At 32.3% G+C, this 17,801-nt stretch overlaps 1 protein-coding gene across 1 annotated transcript; it reads right to left on the bottom strand.

Annotated features, from left to right (window-relative positions):
- Nucleotides 1-691: 691 nt before the first annotated feature.
- Nucleotides 692-16,577, bottom strand: LOC124536646 (integrin beta-nu). The gene is made up of 13 exons (XM_047113176.1): nt 16,315-16,577; nt 9,794-9,932; nt 8,525-8,682; nt 8,001-8,166; nt 7,734-7,878; nt 7,270-7,459; nt 6,823-6,944; nt 5,951-6,280; nt 5,497-5,669; nt 4,964-5,155; nt 4,556-4,725; nt 3,925-4,119; nt 692-1,359 (listed from the first exon to the last, which is right to left on the bottom strand). The coding sequence occupies exons 1-13, from the start codon at nt 16,388-16,390 to the stop codon at nt 971-973; spliced, it is 2,445 nt and encodes an 814-aa protein (XP_046969132.1). The 5' UTR covers nt 16,391-16,577; the 3' UTR covers nt 692-970.
- Between the last annotated feature and the right edge of the window lie 1,224 nt (nt 16,578-17,801).

Raw genomic sequence — 17,801 nt, 5'->3', positions numbered from 1 at the left:
TTTATTACGAACAATAAAGGGTAATAGAATTCATTAAACTTAATGATAGGAACCTACATAATAACATTCAACAAACCCAAGATAATAACTTTTATACCACACAACTGACATAAACTAAGGCTATTAAGGTATAATTCATAAAATACTTTGCTACGAGACTAGTAATGGTTATTTTAATTAAAAACTAATTTACATTGTTATCATTTTTAATTCGCATAATAAGAGTAACTGTGCGTACGTATAAAAATTGTTAAAAATATTATTATTAACCGACTAAAAAAAAAGGTTCCATTTTTTCCATGTACTAGTGATCTATTATTATTATTTCATTTAATTCTTTCAGTGGGGTAATAAGCATTAAATCATATATAAGTATAGCATAAAGCTAAAACTTTATATTATACCTATTTGTAGAAAGGCTTTTTTATATATTGTTTAACATCCTTCTTTGATACAAATTTACAAGTAATTTAGAAGTAGTAGTATATAAATTAGTGAAATTAATCAGTTTGAAAAATTATATTTATTTTTCATAAAAAAATACCCTCTGATCCAATTGGACGCTCGAATATACAACTCACAACAATTTAAAATCAGATGCGTCATAACCCAAAAGCAACAAAAATATTTTATTTTCTTTATCGTTTTGCGTTCGTTCCAACAATAATTACCAAATAACAACCCACTTAAATAATTTTATAAATTATAATATAAAAAAAAATACTAATATTATACTCTTAAGAAATACAAAAATAAGTACATAATGCCACAGTCTACATACACTATTTTACAGAACACATTTAATACATTAAAACATTCAACTTCATTGATAAAACTCTAAAAATATTAGAACCAGCTTTGTACTCTTCTAAGATATTATAATAAAATACATAAAATCATTGATCCAATTTAAGCATAAGTATTTCAATACAAATTTGTATTTATCTACAGTTTTAAATTAATTCTTATATTATAAATCATGTCGATCTCTCGGATATGATTCTGGTAATTTAAATTCCGATATTGGTGATTTATACAGGGGGTTCAACTCTTGCATGTTCTTCCTGCTTTCTTGTGCTTCTTGCAGAAACTTGGCATATGCTCGTCGGTCAGATACAACTTGGGCACATTTGATGAAAAATATGAAAATGAGACCGGCGGCCACAACACAGGCCATTATTATCAGTGATGTCGTCATAATCTTGGCGCTCGTGGGCTGGGAACAGAATTTAGACCTGATGACGATCTCCATCGCTATCGTAGATTTAATGGCTGCCTTGTACGTGTATCTGTAGTCGCACTCGAGGCCGCCTTCCTCGTGTCGCAATATGCACGACGTGTCATCGCCGTTTGATGTTTCTGAATAAGAAAAAATACCTTAAATGTAGCTTTCTACTTATACATACTTTCTGTAAATTAATGTACCAATAGAAAATTAAAACGAAATCTTATAAATACAAATGTTAGGATGGAGGAATATTTGTTACTCAACCGCGCCTTTGAAATTTGACACCAGGGTAGATTATAATCTGTAATCTGCATACCCGTCCGCTCAAACGCGGGAGATACCACGGTCGGGTCTAGTGTTACTGATATATGCCTGGTAGGTAGTTCGTATTTTAATTTAATTAATTCTGTACACGATTAGAATGATAGTTTAGAACTGAAACAAGCGTGGTCCATTCGGTAGCGTCGGCAAGCTCGCATCAAAACTCGTTCGCAAGATGTTAATATAATATTATTAAATTAATTATCTGTTTAGTAACATTATAATAAATCTAGCATTCATTTCTAATATGTCAGCTACTATGAGTATTTGGCGAATGTGCAGCAGCAGCTGTATGTCGACAATCACTGGTAATTTTGAGTTGGAAAAGAATTAGTAAACCAATGATGTTGTAGTAAACAGATATGTTATTAACGCGCAAAAAGTGAAGACTAGAAAACGTCCTAATTGGGACGTTTGCCTTTAGTTGTTTTATGTAGTAATACGTTATAATACATCATAATTACGTAGTAATACGTTTTGCGTAATTAAAACATCTAGTTATCCCTTTTACTTATTGTTTTTATCAAGCTATCCTTTTTACTTTTAACGAAATGTAAAAATAAACTAAAATAAACGGTCCCCGGCGCGGCACACTTTTTTCTGTTGTTTAGTATGGATATAACATATCTGTTTATTAGAATATCATTGTAGTAAACCATTTAGATTCTGTCAATCACTGGCGAATGTTAATATACTAAACTCTAAAACGATTCTATAATATTAAGATTAAATAAATTTTACAAATTACTTGAAAGTTACGGTAATGTTTATATCCTAAAAGAGAAAATCATAATTATAGTCTTCTCTCCTTTAACGATTCCGCCTCGCTTGCATGATACGATACTTCCGCTTGCCAAGTCTTGACAATCCTTTACAGATTTACGGGATTAAATTGTGCTTTGCAAAGTGGGACTTTTAAGTTGACGTTTTTATGAGACGTAATAAGTTGACGTTTTTTAAATTTTAATTTTAATTCTTATAACGTTATTTATATTTCTTCATATGTTATTACATACGTCACATATTATTTTTAAAATTAAATTTCTTAGGCGGTACTTTACTCATTTATAAATAAACGAAAACTGAGATAAAGAAAGAAAAGGCACAGTCATTTTGATTTCGTTACAAGAGAGAGAAAAAAGACATGATGCAGTTGGAAAGAGAAAGGGAGCGATATACATATTTCAAAAAGTTTATGTTTTGTCAGTTTTATATTGTGTTCTATGCTTGATGCGCATTTGTTTTTCGATAGACTTTATATAAATAAAACGAACGCAATTATGTAGAGCACACTCATGGCGATAAGTTACGCCACTACGCACATTGCTGTAATATAGTTTTACGAGTTATTTAAATGCAATATGAAAATTACTCGTTGTTATATTTCCGTCACCGCAATGCCTCTAAATTAGCCTCTTTAGAAAAAATGTTTCGTTTAAACACGCTCTTAAACTTAACGTCACCGCAAACTAAACACTATCATTTAACCTACATTTTGTTAAACGATACAGTTTCTTAACTTAGAAACTACTAGTGTAGGAGACGTTAATCGTTTAATACGATTACTATGAGGAAATATGTTTATAATAAATGTTTTCTCAACTATTTTTTACAATCTTCAAATGATTAATTATGTACACATATTATGTATTTAATTAATGTTTTTCTGGTCTTGTAGTGATGAGGAAGCAAAGATCTGCTAAAGATCGAGGGTTTGGGTCCAAAAACCGAATCAGTCTATTAAATTATTATCAGGTTTTTCCGTCTACAAATTTTCATTTGGGAAGGAGTCTGGAAATTGCTTCAGTTAACTATAATGCCATGCTTCAAATTACATGTACAAGCAGTTCTATACTAGAAATATTTCTGGTTGTCTAATTTACCATTCCATCGGATTATGATCGAAAGGAAATATAGAGAGCAGCTTGTATAAGCGTACACAATAGTACACTTAAATATTAATCCGTATGCAAGTTTGGCGATCGAGAATAGATCAGGAGGTGATGATGATGATGTCATCAAGGTTATATAATTATATATATATATAAATAAGTTGCTGAAATACACTCTCATGTATACAAACTATTTATAACACTAACTATTAGCATTTGTTACACTGTTTAACTATCTCGTCGATCTAGATTCCGAGGTCTCGGACTCGGGGGTTTATTTTTGGAAGAAATGCAGCATGCTCTCCGTGCAGTTGGCAAATCTCCCTTGGTAATGACATCAACAAAATTTATCAAGAAGCAACATTTTTTACACATCACAAGTGCGAAAGTCAACCTACCAACCATGGAATACAAAGTAAAATGTCATCAGTCATAGTATAATTGTTAATCCATAGATATATTACTACAATTTTTTTAACGAACCTTCATCAAGCCTTTCACTAACAGTGTAGTTGATATTTCCGATAGTGCAAATATCGGTGCAGTTGCTGTCCAAATGGCACAGAACACACGGCTCTGCATTAACACAGAGTGGATTTTCACAAGTTGCACAGGTTTCACAAAAACGTCCAGAATAAACGGTGCCCCCATCATCAGCACTGGAACAATGGCATCGACCTGAAAGATACAATCATTAATTAGTGTCATCTTATATAACATTTTAGATATATTCTAGACCAATTGTATACTATTACTATATTCAAAAATGCAAATCTAAATCAATAGTTCGTGTAATATATTAAGAGAATATTTTTTTAAACTTCAATTACTGTTAAAAATACATTTTATAATTAATTATTGTTCTTCATAGAATAATGAATTATAATTATGAATTAAAGTTTATCGTCAATTATAGTTTAGTGTAAAAAATAATAATTAATATATTAGGCATTCATTGATCGATCGGAGCAACGCAGCGGACGTGCTGCGAAAGCGATCCCGCAGCCGCAGCTTTTCTGTGCTGATGGCGGCCATCGCAGGGTTTTTAGTGAGTACAATCTCACATAACCCGACATCCCCAAAAAAAAAGGCATTCATTGTTCAAAAGTCATACCGCAGACACAATCGCCATGCCCCGAGCAGATTTCGCTTGAGGCGGGCGCGACGCACGTGTCCGTGTCGTCGGTGCACTCGCACGCGTCGCCGCTCCAGCCCTCCACACACTCGCACTGCCCGCACACACACACACCTCTCTCTATACCACCGCACTCTACGCCATTTTCTCTGTAACAATATATTGAATATGACTATCGTCTATTTTTTTATTGTATATTAAATCTTAAATCATAGCTGATATTCAAGTTTAGTCTAATATTTTGAAATGAAAAGTTCCAAAAAACGAATCGTGAGATACTTGCATATATCTTATTATTGATTGATTTCACTATATTGAAGAAATTGTTTGTTTGCATGAGCTGATCGAATTTAATTAATAATAGTGCATCTGGAGTTCGTTACAGACCTACTGATCTCGCACTGCTTGCACTGGCAGTAGCGGCCGCTGGAGCCGCGGTCGCACTGGCAGCGGCCGCACACGCAGTCGCCGGCGCCCGAGCACGCCAGCGCGCGCGTCACGTTGGGCTCGCGGCACTGCGCCTGCAGCTCGGCCGACGCCTTCTCGTCCTCTATGGTGCAGTTGCAGTACGGACCCGACCTGGAAGTTACACCGAAATTATGGTATATACGGTAACGGAAACAGTCACAATATTAGGCAATCACAGTATTAGGCATGATGTCACTAAGTCATAACGGCATATTTCTGAGGTTAGAAAATTAAAAATTATGCACCACTAGATTCCTACGATCTTCACCAATTCAATACAATACTATATTATAATTTACGGGACAAGAGTGAAATTACCGGCACAAAAATTGAGTTAGTGGAGGTTTATGTGGTTATCATGCTAAATGGGCGAGAGCGAGCATTTATATGCATTTATACACAACAAGAGGCCTATTTTCTTGCTACAAATAAAAAAAAATGTTGATTCTCACCATCCTTTATTACATTGACAAACTCCACAGACAAGATGAGAATTCCGGGGACATGTTAGAACCAAATCCTTCTGCTCATCGCTCTGACATTTACAACCGCATTGGATTTCTACATCAAGGGTTAATGAGTCTTGACCCAGCTGGCTTTCTGATATCGTGATCGTTTGATGCGACTGAAAAACATTACAAATATATTACACAAATTATATTTTCTGCGACGCCAAATTCTACTACAATATATAAACTACTACTACAACAATTGGTTGATATTGAGTATTATTTAGGAAGTGTTTGTTTCAGACATCAAATATTATGATGTCATACAAATTGATTTAGAAAACAAATTATAATTTATTGTTTATTACTTACTAAAATAAATCAGACAACGTGTGTACCTACAGAAACGATTCATTAAACTTCCGTTAAGAATGTTGTTAGCTAAAAAGTCCATTACCATTTTGTATTCCGGACAAGATTCCAAACTGACATGGGCCTCGTAATTAAGCGTCATGCCATATCCAACGCCGGTGCAACGCTTCGCCTCTATCAATGAGCCCCCTTTCACTCCGCAATCGGTGAAATATTTAACCTTTATGGGGCCTGAACTGGAGTCATCCTCAAAGTTAACGACGCTCACGATGTCTTCATAACCCATTTTGACTAGCTTCAGTATGTTCGAACTGTCGCTCTCTAGTTTGGCTACGTAAGTGAAGTCACTCAATAGTTTGTGTAGGCTGTCGTAATGGTCCTTCACATTTTCCGTAACCGCGAAAATTACATTCACCTATAAGTACAGTCGTATGAATATCAAAACTAATTATATTTAGTTGGCAATAAAAGTGGTCCTTAATTTCCCAATTTAAATTTTGCTTGTAAAAAATGTTTTACTGCACAATAGAGAGTAATAATAATTAATACTATTTTCCTCTCCAATTAACCGTAAAACTTTTGTTAAAAATGGAGAAGAAAATAGTCCAAAGGATCAAAATTGAACAGTGACTTCCAAACAATTAAGCGACATATACATATACCGTTGATCAGTTGAGTAAATTAAAATTGAATTTACGTTGTATTCATTTAAAAATTCTGACAAAGATTATAGTAAAATTTTCATTCATTATTATTGTGATATACATATACATATTCGCTTAATATCCAAAATATTTAGACAGTTATTATGTAAACGTGGCTAATATAATTTGCTGGAGCAGCAATTCAATTACACGAGTAAACAGAGTCGCAATACTTTACTTTTCTGATATGAACGGAAAACGGATTTGCGTAACACATGCAACCTAATCTGTATCTACACACGTTGATATTTACCTTGTACTTATCGAGCAGTCGGTATATTTGTGCTATGGACGGATAATCGTATACGGCCGCTTCAGAATAATAACCATTTTCATCCAAATGACATTGTTCGTCGCTTTTCAAAGAAGCACCACCTACGATAAAGAGAAGAAACTTAGTAAAAGTAAATAAGCAAAGCGTAAATTTCAAACTGCTGGACAATGGATCTTTTCTATATTCTCTGCCCTAAATTAGGTGGTTTGGAGCTTACTCTTCTACTCTCTTCTTCTTTTTCTTAACATTGGACTCGAGATTAATTATAACATATAAAATAAATTAAATTCGGTCCGGCATTCGAATTTTCGACCCGAAAATTTCGGATGAAGTAATAGAAAAATGTTTGTATTTAATTGAACTAGAACGAGTATATTTTAGTAGCAAAGCAAATTAAAATGAATGTTTATTAAATATTATACATACCTAATTTTCCGTCACCCGCTGTATGAAAAAGTCCATCTGAGAGCAATATGACTATTTTTCGGCTGTGAGGTGACCAACCGATCTCTTTAGCACAAGTTATTGCCTGCACCAAAGCGTCTAACTGCGCCTCCGCGTTGTCCAAGTTGGCTGTCACTGAACTACTGTTTACCTTTTCGATAAATTCATTTACCTATAAAAAATCGAATACAATTAAAAAGTACACATTAAATATTACCTTAATCATATACGTACTTAAATCGATATACTAGTATAATACTCGATATTCTAATCTCTATTTTCTTTTTATAATCGATATTCTATTTTCGAAGAAGAAAATAAACCATTTTTTGAATTTAGAACCGAACTCATGTGACAGAATTTCTATCGACACATGCATTCTACATAATGTTATTTTTTCGCTATTTAGCGTTACAAATATTTTATTGTTTAATTTTCAACTTTACCTGATTTGTAAGTGTTAAGTGATGTTTATAACTGTAGGTTGCCTCACATGCCTCCTCTTCCACTGTACAAGGATTTGCAAGTCGCCTTGGATCGACACTTATAAATGGCATTATTGGTTTTTCGGCGAAGGCACCAAATCCTATTCTATAATTTAAAACAATATATTGAAAATCGAACAATTAAGGTTCTTAAAAATAAATTTTAATTGGGTGCAACACAGTATGCCTGTCGTCAGAAATACTTGAAAAACATATAATTATATTTACCTAAAATTATCTGTTAAATTCTTCAACAACGATGGTAGATCGTCTCTCAGAGACACTAAGGTTTCCTTGTCGTCTTTCATTGACCAAGTGAGATCCATTAAGTAATATAAATCTAAAGGGTAATTTTTGGCAGGTCTATATGAAAATTTAATTTTCCTAGTTTCGCCTGAAACACAAGTAAACTTTTATAAGATAACATGTTAATTTTATATTTTTAAACTTTATTGTTGTTAAATTGATTTATGAGAGCGACTCGACGTAATTTATTAAAAGGAGAGGGGCGACGACATACGAATACTATTCTATCTATATATAGAAAACTCTCATGCACAAGAGACTATGGTATTTCTAACGTCGTACTTGCTATAGTTTTAGTTATATGGACCAAATTATGAAAGTTTTAAATACTATTGAATGGAAAATATTTATGTTTCCTTTGCTATTTGCGCTTACGAAAAACATGCAAGTACATTACAAAATATGACAAGCCTTAAAGATGCCTTAACAAGGTCTGAGGTACGTACGTGGTTTTAACGAAAGCCTTATTTTTTGCGGTTGTATTTGCACAACAGCCTCGTGACTGTCGGGTAGCATGTCTTGTAGGGAGTGATTTTCAGCAACCTCCCATACTGGTTTGACAGGGCGCTCTATCATGCCCTGACCGCATCCCGTGGCCACCAGACTGTTAATAATTATAATTTAATAATATATACATCCCTGCTAGGAATTTAAATTATTTGCATAAGAAATACGCTCGATCATACTCTCTCTATTAGATAGTACATAAATTTTCATGTGATGAATTTTAACGACTAGGTATATATAATATAATTTCATTTACAATAAATCAAATCAAATCGAAATAAACTTTTTTCAAGTATGCTTTTACAGGCACTTTTGAATCGTCATTTTACAATTAAGTGAAACTACCACCGGTTCGGAAAGTAGATTCTACCGAGAAGAACCGGCAAGAAACTCAGTAGTTACTCTCTTTTAACATTTAAAAAATACAAAGTCATGTTAGTTAAATACAATTATTTAAATTAGTATATTCTGCTTGAAAGTCAACAGGTATTAACTCCACGCTTTTTTATCATCTATAAAATCTTGTATCGAATAATATTTTATTTTTTAATAAAATATAACCTTCAATTTATTATGTATTGTTTGTTGATTATTAAAATCAAGTCGTTAATTAAATAAATTGTAAAAAAACGAACATCACAACATAGCCATCTATCTCGTGTAGACACGTGTCTCAGTTGGATGCTAACCTCCTTTAGTATTTCGAAAGCGATGTTGATTGTCGATCAATGTTAATATTAACACACTCGATGAACGATTGAAAAAAGAACCAGGCAAATTGAAAAGTATTCACTCCCCGTGTCATGTAAGCCTCACTATCAATCAATGGGATGTCTTGATTGTTGAGGAAGAGAGACACGCTTAGAACGTAGGAATGTGTAATCCCAATGACCCGGGAACATAAAGAAACAGTACGGCTTGAGCATTCATAATTATCCATTGTTTTAGGAGTTCCAAATTTAAAAGTTATTTTTGTCGTGTATTTGTAAAAATATTCAATATCTCACCAACACTATTAATGTAGTATAAATAAAATAATAGATAGTAAAGTTAAATTAATTAATTTATTTAAATATATATACGACTCATAATTTAAAATAAAAATCTTTAACATCAACTCAATCAAGTTCAATTTAACTAGCTGTCTTTACTGTGGAACTTTTAAGTATTCTAATATAGTTTGTTGCAAATAAATATAGTAGATTCACCTTTCATCATCGTTACATCGCGGAGCTGTTGAACTATAGTAGGGGTCTGCACACCAACGGCAATGGCCAGCAGCGGACAGACACGGCCCGCACTCCTCATGCTGGATGCACACCAATTTATTCAATAACTGCTCTTCAACTGTAAAAAAAAACTCTCTCAAACCTCAATAGCTATCGCCGACTATCGATGTCGAATCGCGGATTTGGTATTGACCCTACAGGGTCAGTTGGCTATTGTCGGAACCTTCTCATAGAGCATTCATGCTTGACGTTAACAGTTAGTCAAGAGTGGAAATAAGATAGGTAATAGTTAATTAATACACGTTAAACATCTAATCAATATTAAAAAAATATTTATAAAAATATGTATACATTTAAATGTGCAATATATCAATATAAATTATGAGCTGAGATGGCCCAGTGGTTAGAACGCGTGCATCTTAACCGATGATTGCGGGTTCAAACCCAGGCAAGAACCACTATATATATGTGCTTAATTTGTGTTTATAATTCATCTCGCACTCGGCGGTGAAGGAAAACATCGTGAAGAAACCTGCATGTGTCTAATTTCATCGATATTCTGCCACATGTGCATTCCACCAACCCGCATTGGAACAGCGTGGTGGAATATGTTCCAAACCCTCTCCCTAATGGAATGGTGATGGCCTTATCTCAGCAGTGGGAAATGTACAGGCTGTTACTTTACTTTACTTTTTACTTAAATTATTAAGTACAAATATTAATGATACAGTATTCAAATGTTCACTACAGAATTATTGAAAACAAACAACTGCGTAATTTTAGTCATTTGTTATAAATTCTCATTGTGAAAAACGCCATCCGTCTCCATTAACTGTTTGATGAAATTGTTATTGACAATTAACTCGTTGTCAGCGGCAGACTATTAAGTAATCTTTCTTTGAGCTCCACGAAAAAAGTAATTGTAACTTTAATTATTTAACAACAGAACAGTGGGGAACTAAATAAGACATCTATGGGTAATGGGTAATGGGTAAAATACGAATTAATCTTAGTGGAAGAAATAGTAAAATATACAAAAAACATACTTAATCATTTTTATTTACAAAATTATTTAATACGAATACTTCCGTATTGTTAACAATACAAAGTATAAAATTCACATTTTAATATTTAATTCTTTATCAAAAAAAATCCTAACTTTTCCTTCCTTTATTTGAAGTATTAATATTATAACTAAATAAATACATTATTTTAATGTTGTTAAAATTATGTTCTTTTATTCCAAAACTGCTGAAAACGATTCTTCGGACCTAAGTAATGTTTGCTTCGGAATATATATATAGTAATACAGTTGTAACTTTTTTATACATATGAATTCCGTTATTAGTTTAAATTTAACAAATTATTAATATTTATCTTGCCTTATTTAACTTTCTTACACATTATGAATAATAACATTGCTTATCTCTATGCAATGTTATTATTCACACCTAAAGTTACAGCTAATCTTTAAGCATTCATAAATTTTATCTTTTTTATTTGATAACACCCTATTGCGGTAAGCGTCATTGTGCCACAAATCATAAGAACTACGATGTGATGCCCATTGTGCCTGTAATTACAATAGTCTGGAGGATGATTGACCCTTTATGCCAGAAAAAGCCATAAAAAATATTATGTATAAACCGCTATATGGCGGTAGAATAAATAACATAATACCGACCTAGGTAGACATAAGCTAACGAGTATCAAGTATTTGAATTCAGGGAGAAAATTAGTCGAGTCAATTTCGTTGAATGAATTTAATTAATAAATCGTTTTAGACGGAATTTTCCTTTGAGTTTTGAATTTAGTCCTCGAATAAAGACTTTTTGACTTTTGATTGACATTTTCTACCTCGTAGTCTTAAAACCACTGATCTCAATATGATCTTGTCGAATAAGCATCTCATATATGAGTAAAGAAATAGTCCGCTTAAGCTTTTTAATATATAGGGCACAAGATGTAATGGCCAAATGGGCTGAACTTCTATCAAGAGAAAAATTATGACTGTAAAAATAAAATACAATTAATTAATCTACAGATTGTTATTTTTATATTATAAATAAAATTCTACTTACAACATAAAATAATATCGACTATACCTGACGCGCAATGGCTACGCTAAAGCACTTAAGATACTTAAATACTCAAGCTGATAAAAAATATATTTATATATCTTTATGAATGTAAGATGGTAATGAATGAATGACGACAAAGGAATAGCCGGTCAGAAACAATGAGCTATTAATCAAGAGAGAAAGTCGCCGAAATTTCTCAATTGTATAAACATTATATAGATGTTGATTGTAGAGACCATATCCGAAAAAAAGGTTTTATATCGCGGAATGTCGTATGTACTTAATAGTTGGAAAGTTTTATTGTAATGTTACTCACTGTATTTTACATTGTATTAAATCATTTCTGCTATTTTAAGTTTCTTATTCATCCTCCAGTTTTAATTCCAAATTTAAAATAAAAATTCATTTCATTTTTTAAAATAATTTATTTTTTTATTATTCTGAACCAAGATCAAGGAATTAACAGCCCACGAAATACTAATTGAACACTTATCAATGACAACAATAGTGGATATAATTACTATTGTTGTGAGCGACATAGATTGTTGCAGCGTGACCTGAATATGTCCGTAGGCCTGTAACAGCGCCATTGATTTCTTATTTGAATGTGACGCCCGTGATACAATTGTAAATTATAAATGTAATTAATCGATATATTTTAACTGTTTCTTGAATTAATATTAAACAGTTTTTTATTTAACAATTGATTCTTTGTCGAATTTGAAACACGTACAAAAGTCGTCATTCTAATAAAGACATAGGTACCTATCTTTTCAATTGTTTCTAAAATTTCAAAGACAGCTTTTCAAAAAATGATAACTTTTGTCTTAAAATTAAATACTTTTAAAATTTAGTACATAGATATTGGATAAACAGTCTTTAATATTATATCCATTACTAATGATTGACAAATTATTACAATAATAATTCACATCATACTTATTTCAATAACACAAGATGGTACCAACTTAACTAAATTCCTAATAGTAAGGATGCTTGCATTCTAACCACTGGTCCATCTCGGCCCATTATATAATTATCTAAAATGGGCGTAAATCCCAATACCGATATTTAATACACTGCAGCGTGACACAAATAACACGTGGTTTGATACCAATACTATAATAATGAATGTTAGTATCGATCACATCACATCTGTAATTATTAACCGCCCACACTGACATTACGTTTCATTAACACTTTCTATTCATCGCTTGATCATCCCCGCTCATCTGTCTGGATTACAGCGTAGATTACGAGATACATTTTATATGTGTATGTAGATGATGTGTAGTCCTACAAGATGAATGAGATTATTATTATATACATTTGTTACATTCAGTTTCAAAAACAGTAATTTCAAATTTGGTTTATATTTAACGAGTTTCATTCAAGCCGCTTCGCTATTTAATGCTTTATAATAAGCCGAGATGCCATGTCTAGTAGGTATATGATATATATAAGATTAGTTTTTTTTTTGACTACGGTAGATTTTTTCTGGGTATAATACCGAGATTCTTTTTTCAAACAATTCTTGTCTTATGAAATACATCTAAATAATGATTCGCGCTCTTTACGTTGAGCCCAAGAGGAATGCATTATTTTATTATTTTTGGATCCAAATAATCTTTTATTACTTTTTGACACACATATATATCATATATGTATATTACTATTTATTATATTAATAATAGATATTAATTGCAATCGTTGTACTACAAATTACAATACCACATAGCCGTATGTCTCTTGACCAAATATACTACGACAATAGCAGCCTATAAGACCTACAATAACGGAAAATATATTTACTCTCTGTACCCTCACTCTCGTATTCTTATGATACAGCTATTTGACTCGACTGCAAACTAATCAATGGCGAAATCGAAGGACCAACATTTGTACTTAGTTTATGAGGCCCAGTAGTGTAACACTGCCAATTTATTAATTCTGGACTACTATTGAGAATATAACACTTACATGTAACGTTAATTTCATTACAACAAGAAGAAACAGGAAATTCAGTAGAGGAAGGAATTCGCGTCTGTTTAAAATCAAGCTTCTTAAGAATAAACAAACCTTAACCATTATACTGCTAATATAAACACACTTATGCAATTATACCGTGCGCATATAGTTTAGGAGCTGAGATGGCCCGGTGGTTGGAACGCGTGCATCTTAACCGATGATTGCGGGTTAAAACCCAGGCAAGCACCACTATATACATATATGTGCTTCATTTGTGTTTATAATTCATCTCGTGCTCGGCGGTGAAGGAAACCTGCATGTGTCTAATTTCGTCGAAATTCTGCCACATGTGCATTCCCCCAACCCGCATTGGAACAGCGTGGTGGAATATGTTCCAAACCCTCTTCTTAAAGGATGAGGAGGCCTTATCTCAGCAGTGGGAAATGTACTTTACCTTACTTTATATAGTTTAATATAAACTTAATATTATATTCCCATAACAGTTAGAATGTAATTATGCTCTTCGTTTATGCAAGTCATAATAATTACTAACATTAATTGAGTATTGTTTCAAATATGATTTTGGAGAACGGAAATACGTTTACGTCATTTCCTGTTCCTCGTAGTAAATTCCAGTTTATCCTGAAATAGATTTGACGTAAATCTCTTTCAATGTTCATTGTTTGTAGTCATCATTGTCAAAATTTCATTATTGTAATTTTAAAAAAGGAGTAAGTTTTATTTGCTAGAAAGCCGGGTAAAAACTTCGCCCATTAATTAGACATGTAATAAAGATTTTGATTAAATAAACTAGCGACCCGCCCCAGGTCTTACAATGTTCACAGTTTTTCAGTGTTTCTCTACTATATTGTATAAACCTTCCTCTTGAATAAATCTATCTATAAAAAAAACCGCTTTAAAATCCGTTGTGAAATTTAAAAAATCTAAGCGTAGGTAAATAGGGACAGACAAGTAAATAGGGGCGGTAAGTGACTATGTAATGATAGATTTATCAATAAATTTTCAATTTCTAAATTATAATTTTGTTTGTTGTATTTATTATAGAGTAATTAACGCAAATAGACACAAATTATGTGTCTATAGGCGTTAATTACTCTATAACATAAAAACTCCTAACACCATTAACGCACTGCCAACCACAATATCTTAGATATTATGTCCCTTGTGCCTGCTGTTAAACAAGCTCTGTCACCCTTTAAACGGGAACATAGCAATATAAAGAAAAGTACATTTAGGTTTTCGCATATCAGCCCTACACATATGTAGGATTATCGATAAAAATATTTCCTGAAATTTTTAAACGCAAAAGTCTAGTGCTTTCTCTGATTTTACAATTCTTTAAATAATCTTTACAAATTGTTGGAAATATTATATCAAAAAGTAGACCATGGGAATTTGCAAAAGGATGTATTTGATTTGTTCGATAATCTTCGTCACCAACAGCCTTGTACCATTGGAATTTATACTATATATCAATCGATTTAAGGGTTATTTTCACGTACCTACACGACAAGTATCTGCTATATTTACAAAGTTCGTGTAAATTTAGACCTAAGCAGATACAAATATGCACTAACACTAACACATTAATCCCTATCTTGTCGTGTAAATAAAACTGTCATTCGTATTCAAGAAATTTTCTATTTCAGAATGCTAATGCTTAAACAGGTGGGTTCTGACATCTGTATGGCTATTTTAGAATACATTTATTTCATGTTGCCACAAATAAATCTTTCCTTTTGAAGCGAGACGCGTCTTTATGGACTGATAAGAAGTAGCTTCGCTTAATTATGACGATTGATGTTACTGCATTAGCTTTCATTTCAATTTAATTATACATGATAATTAAACACGTGTTTTGTTTATATTTTAATTGCCAAGATTAAATATAAGCCTCATAGTAAATTTTTAACGTACTTTTATTCGAAAGTTAATTATTACTTAATGTATACTTAATACGGATTCTACGACCGAGGCTGAGCCGAGCTAACCTTCAAAGATTAATAAAGTCGATGTATGACTCGTCCAATAATAATTCGGTCTTAAATCATAAAACAGTTGGTGAATGCGATAAAAGCACTTTAGTTATAATATATTATTAAATAATAATATTACATTATACACATGATTTTATGAATGAATGTTCAATTATATATCTCATGATAATTGTGTGTCTTAAAATCATTGAAAAACATATACATTTATTAAGCGAGACTAATGTAGACTAAGTAACAGATAAATTGAAAATTAAGTTATAACAAATAATTTTACTCCCAGAAATTTTTGAGAGATTGAATGAATGAGTGAATATATAATATTATCGTGATTCGAATACATATGTTTATGTACATTACTCATCTAACTAATGTTATATTTAAGGAAAACATAAAAAAAAAAACAATATGCAACATATGGAAAACTAACTCTCACCTTGACCGCTTACATATCCGATAATAAAGAAACTGCACAAGTTAAACAATGCGAACACGAAAAATCTGCCGATCATGATCGATTTCGAACTAATCACTGGTATTTGCAGTTATATTCGACCGAAACGCGATCGGTTTCGCGATGAGTAACTGATAAGGACTGATAAGATGATAAGGATAAGGGGAGGCGCGGGCGAAGCGCTCACGGCGCTCGCACCGACGACTCCTTCGGCCGACATCTGCCGAACATCTAATCTACGCTCCATGCATTGTCGACTTGTTGCCGCTTACGGCCTACGTTAATGAAAACTTACGAGAGAAAACATTGTTCCACGTCCATTAACCACGAATAAAAGGCGATATATTACGTCGTACCCTCTACCGCGTTAATGTATAAGGAAGTAAGTTTTATTTTTCTCTTCATTTGAATGGGACGTAAGTTTATTCAGAGTACGATACGTTCAGTGTCGCGTGAATTAATTGCAGTCGCCTGATAACATAATTTTTCAGTGTTATCACGAGAGGAAGTATGGCAAGATGTTTAGAAATCGTTAGTGTTGCATTCGTTTCTTTCATAACACTAAGATAAAGATTTGACACTTTTTCAGTTCATAACCTCGTAACTCTACAGTCTTAACTTTATACAGAAAAGAGCCGCAGTTTGTTACGTACAAGATGACAAAATAAACATAATGGAAGATTCTGAATGTTTGTACGTGAATGAAAAATTTTATATTTTTACCATGAATTATCTTTTTCAAAATTTTGACCTTTGAGAACATATTTGACTTAATGTTGATAATAATTATGATTAATGTAAGATATCTAGTTTAAGAATATTTTTAGTATTCTTGTGAAAAGTTTATGGTGAATTTAACATAAAATATTAGTTAGTAAATTTTAATATTTACCTCTATTTATTAACGCAGTCCGAAACAGACAACATAATTTATTATAATAATAGTTTGTCTATTGTTATTAATTTACTTTAATTTTGTATTAAAGACGTAAGGACGAAATTGACGGTGGTAATATTTACTAGTGAAGACTTATTAGAAGTACAGACTGAATGAATACAATAAGATTCATCTACATTTATCTCTTAAGCTTTTATGTATACGTTTATAAGTTGCTTAGAAAATAAATAAATGACACCACGTAATATATAGCTTCGTAGCAAGTTGTACAAAATATAATAATACTCATATCTCACATTAAATTTAAAAAAAAACACTAAAATTAAGTTATAAATAAATTCTAAGTGGTATTTTACATACTCAAAAGGTGTTTTAAATAGTCAACTTGCCGCGCAGTAGGCGTACATTCGAGGACAAAACTACAGTCATTCGTTTTTATTCGTGGGCGATTGCCCATTTGTAACTCCTGTTATAGATGACGAGAATTGCAACATTACATCCTAATAAAGGTTAAGATAACTTCGCTGTAGCCTTTTATTCACTAATGACGTGTGGGTGCAACTTTTAATCG

This window comes from Vanessa cardui, chromosome 17 (assembly GCF_905220365.1).
Source record: "Vanessa cardui chromosome 17, ilVanCard2.1, whole genome shotgun sequence".
Classification (NCBI taxonomy): Eukaryota; Metazoa; Arthropoda; class Insecta; order Lepidoptera; family Nymphalidae; genus Vanessa; species Vanessa cardui.
This window is presented reverse-complemented; position numbering and strand designations above follow the sequence as displayed.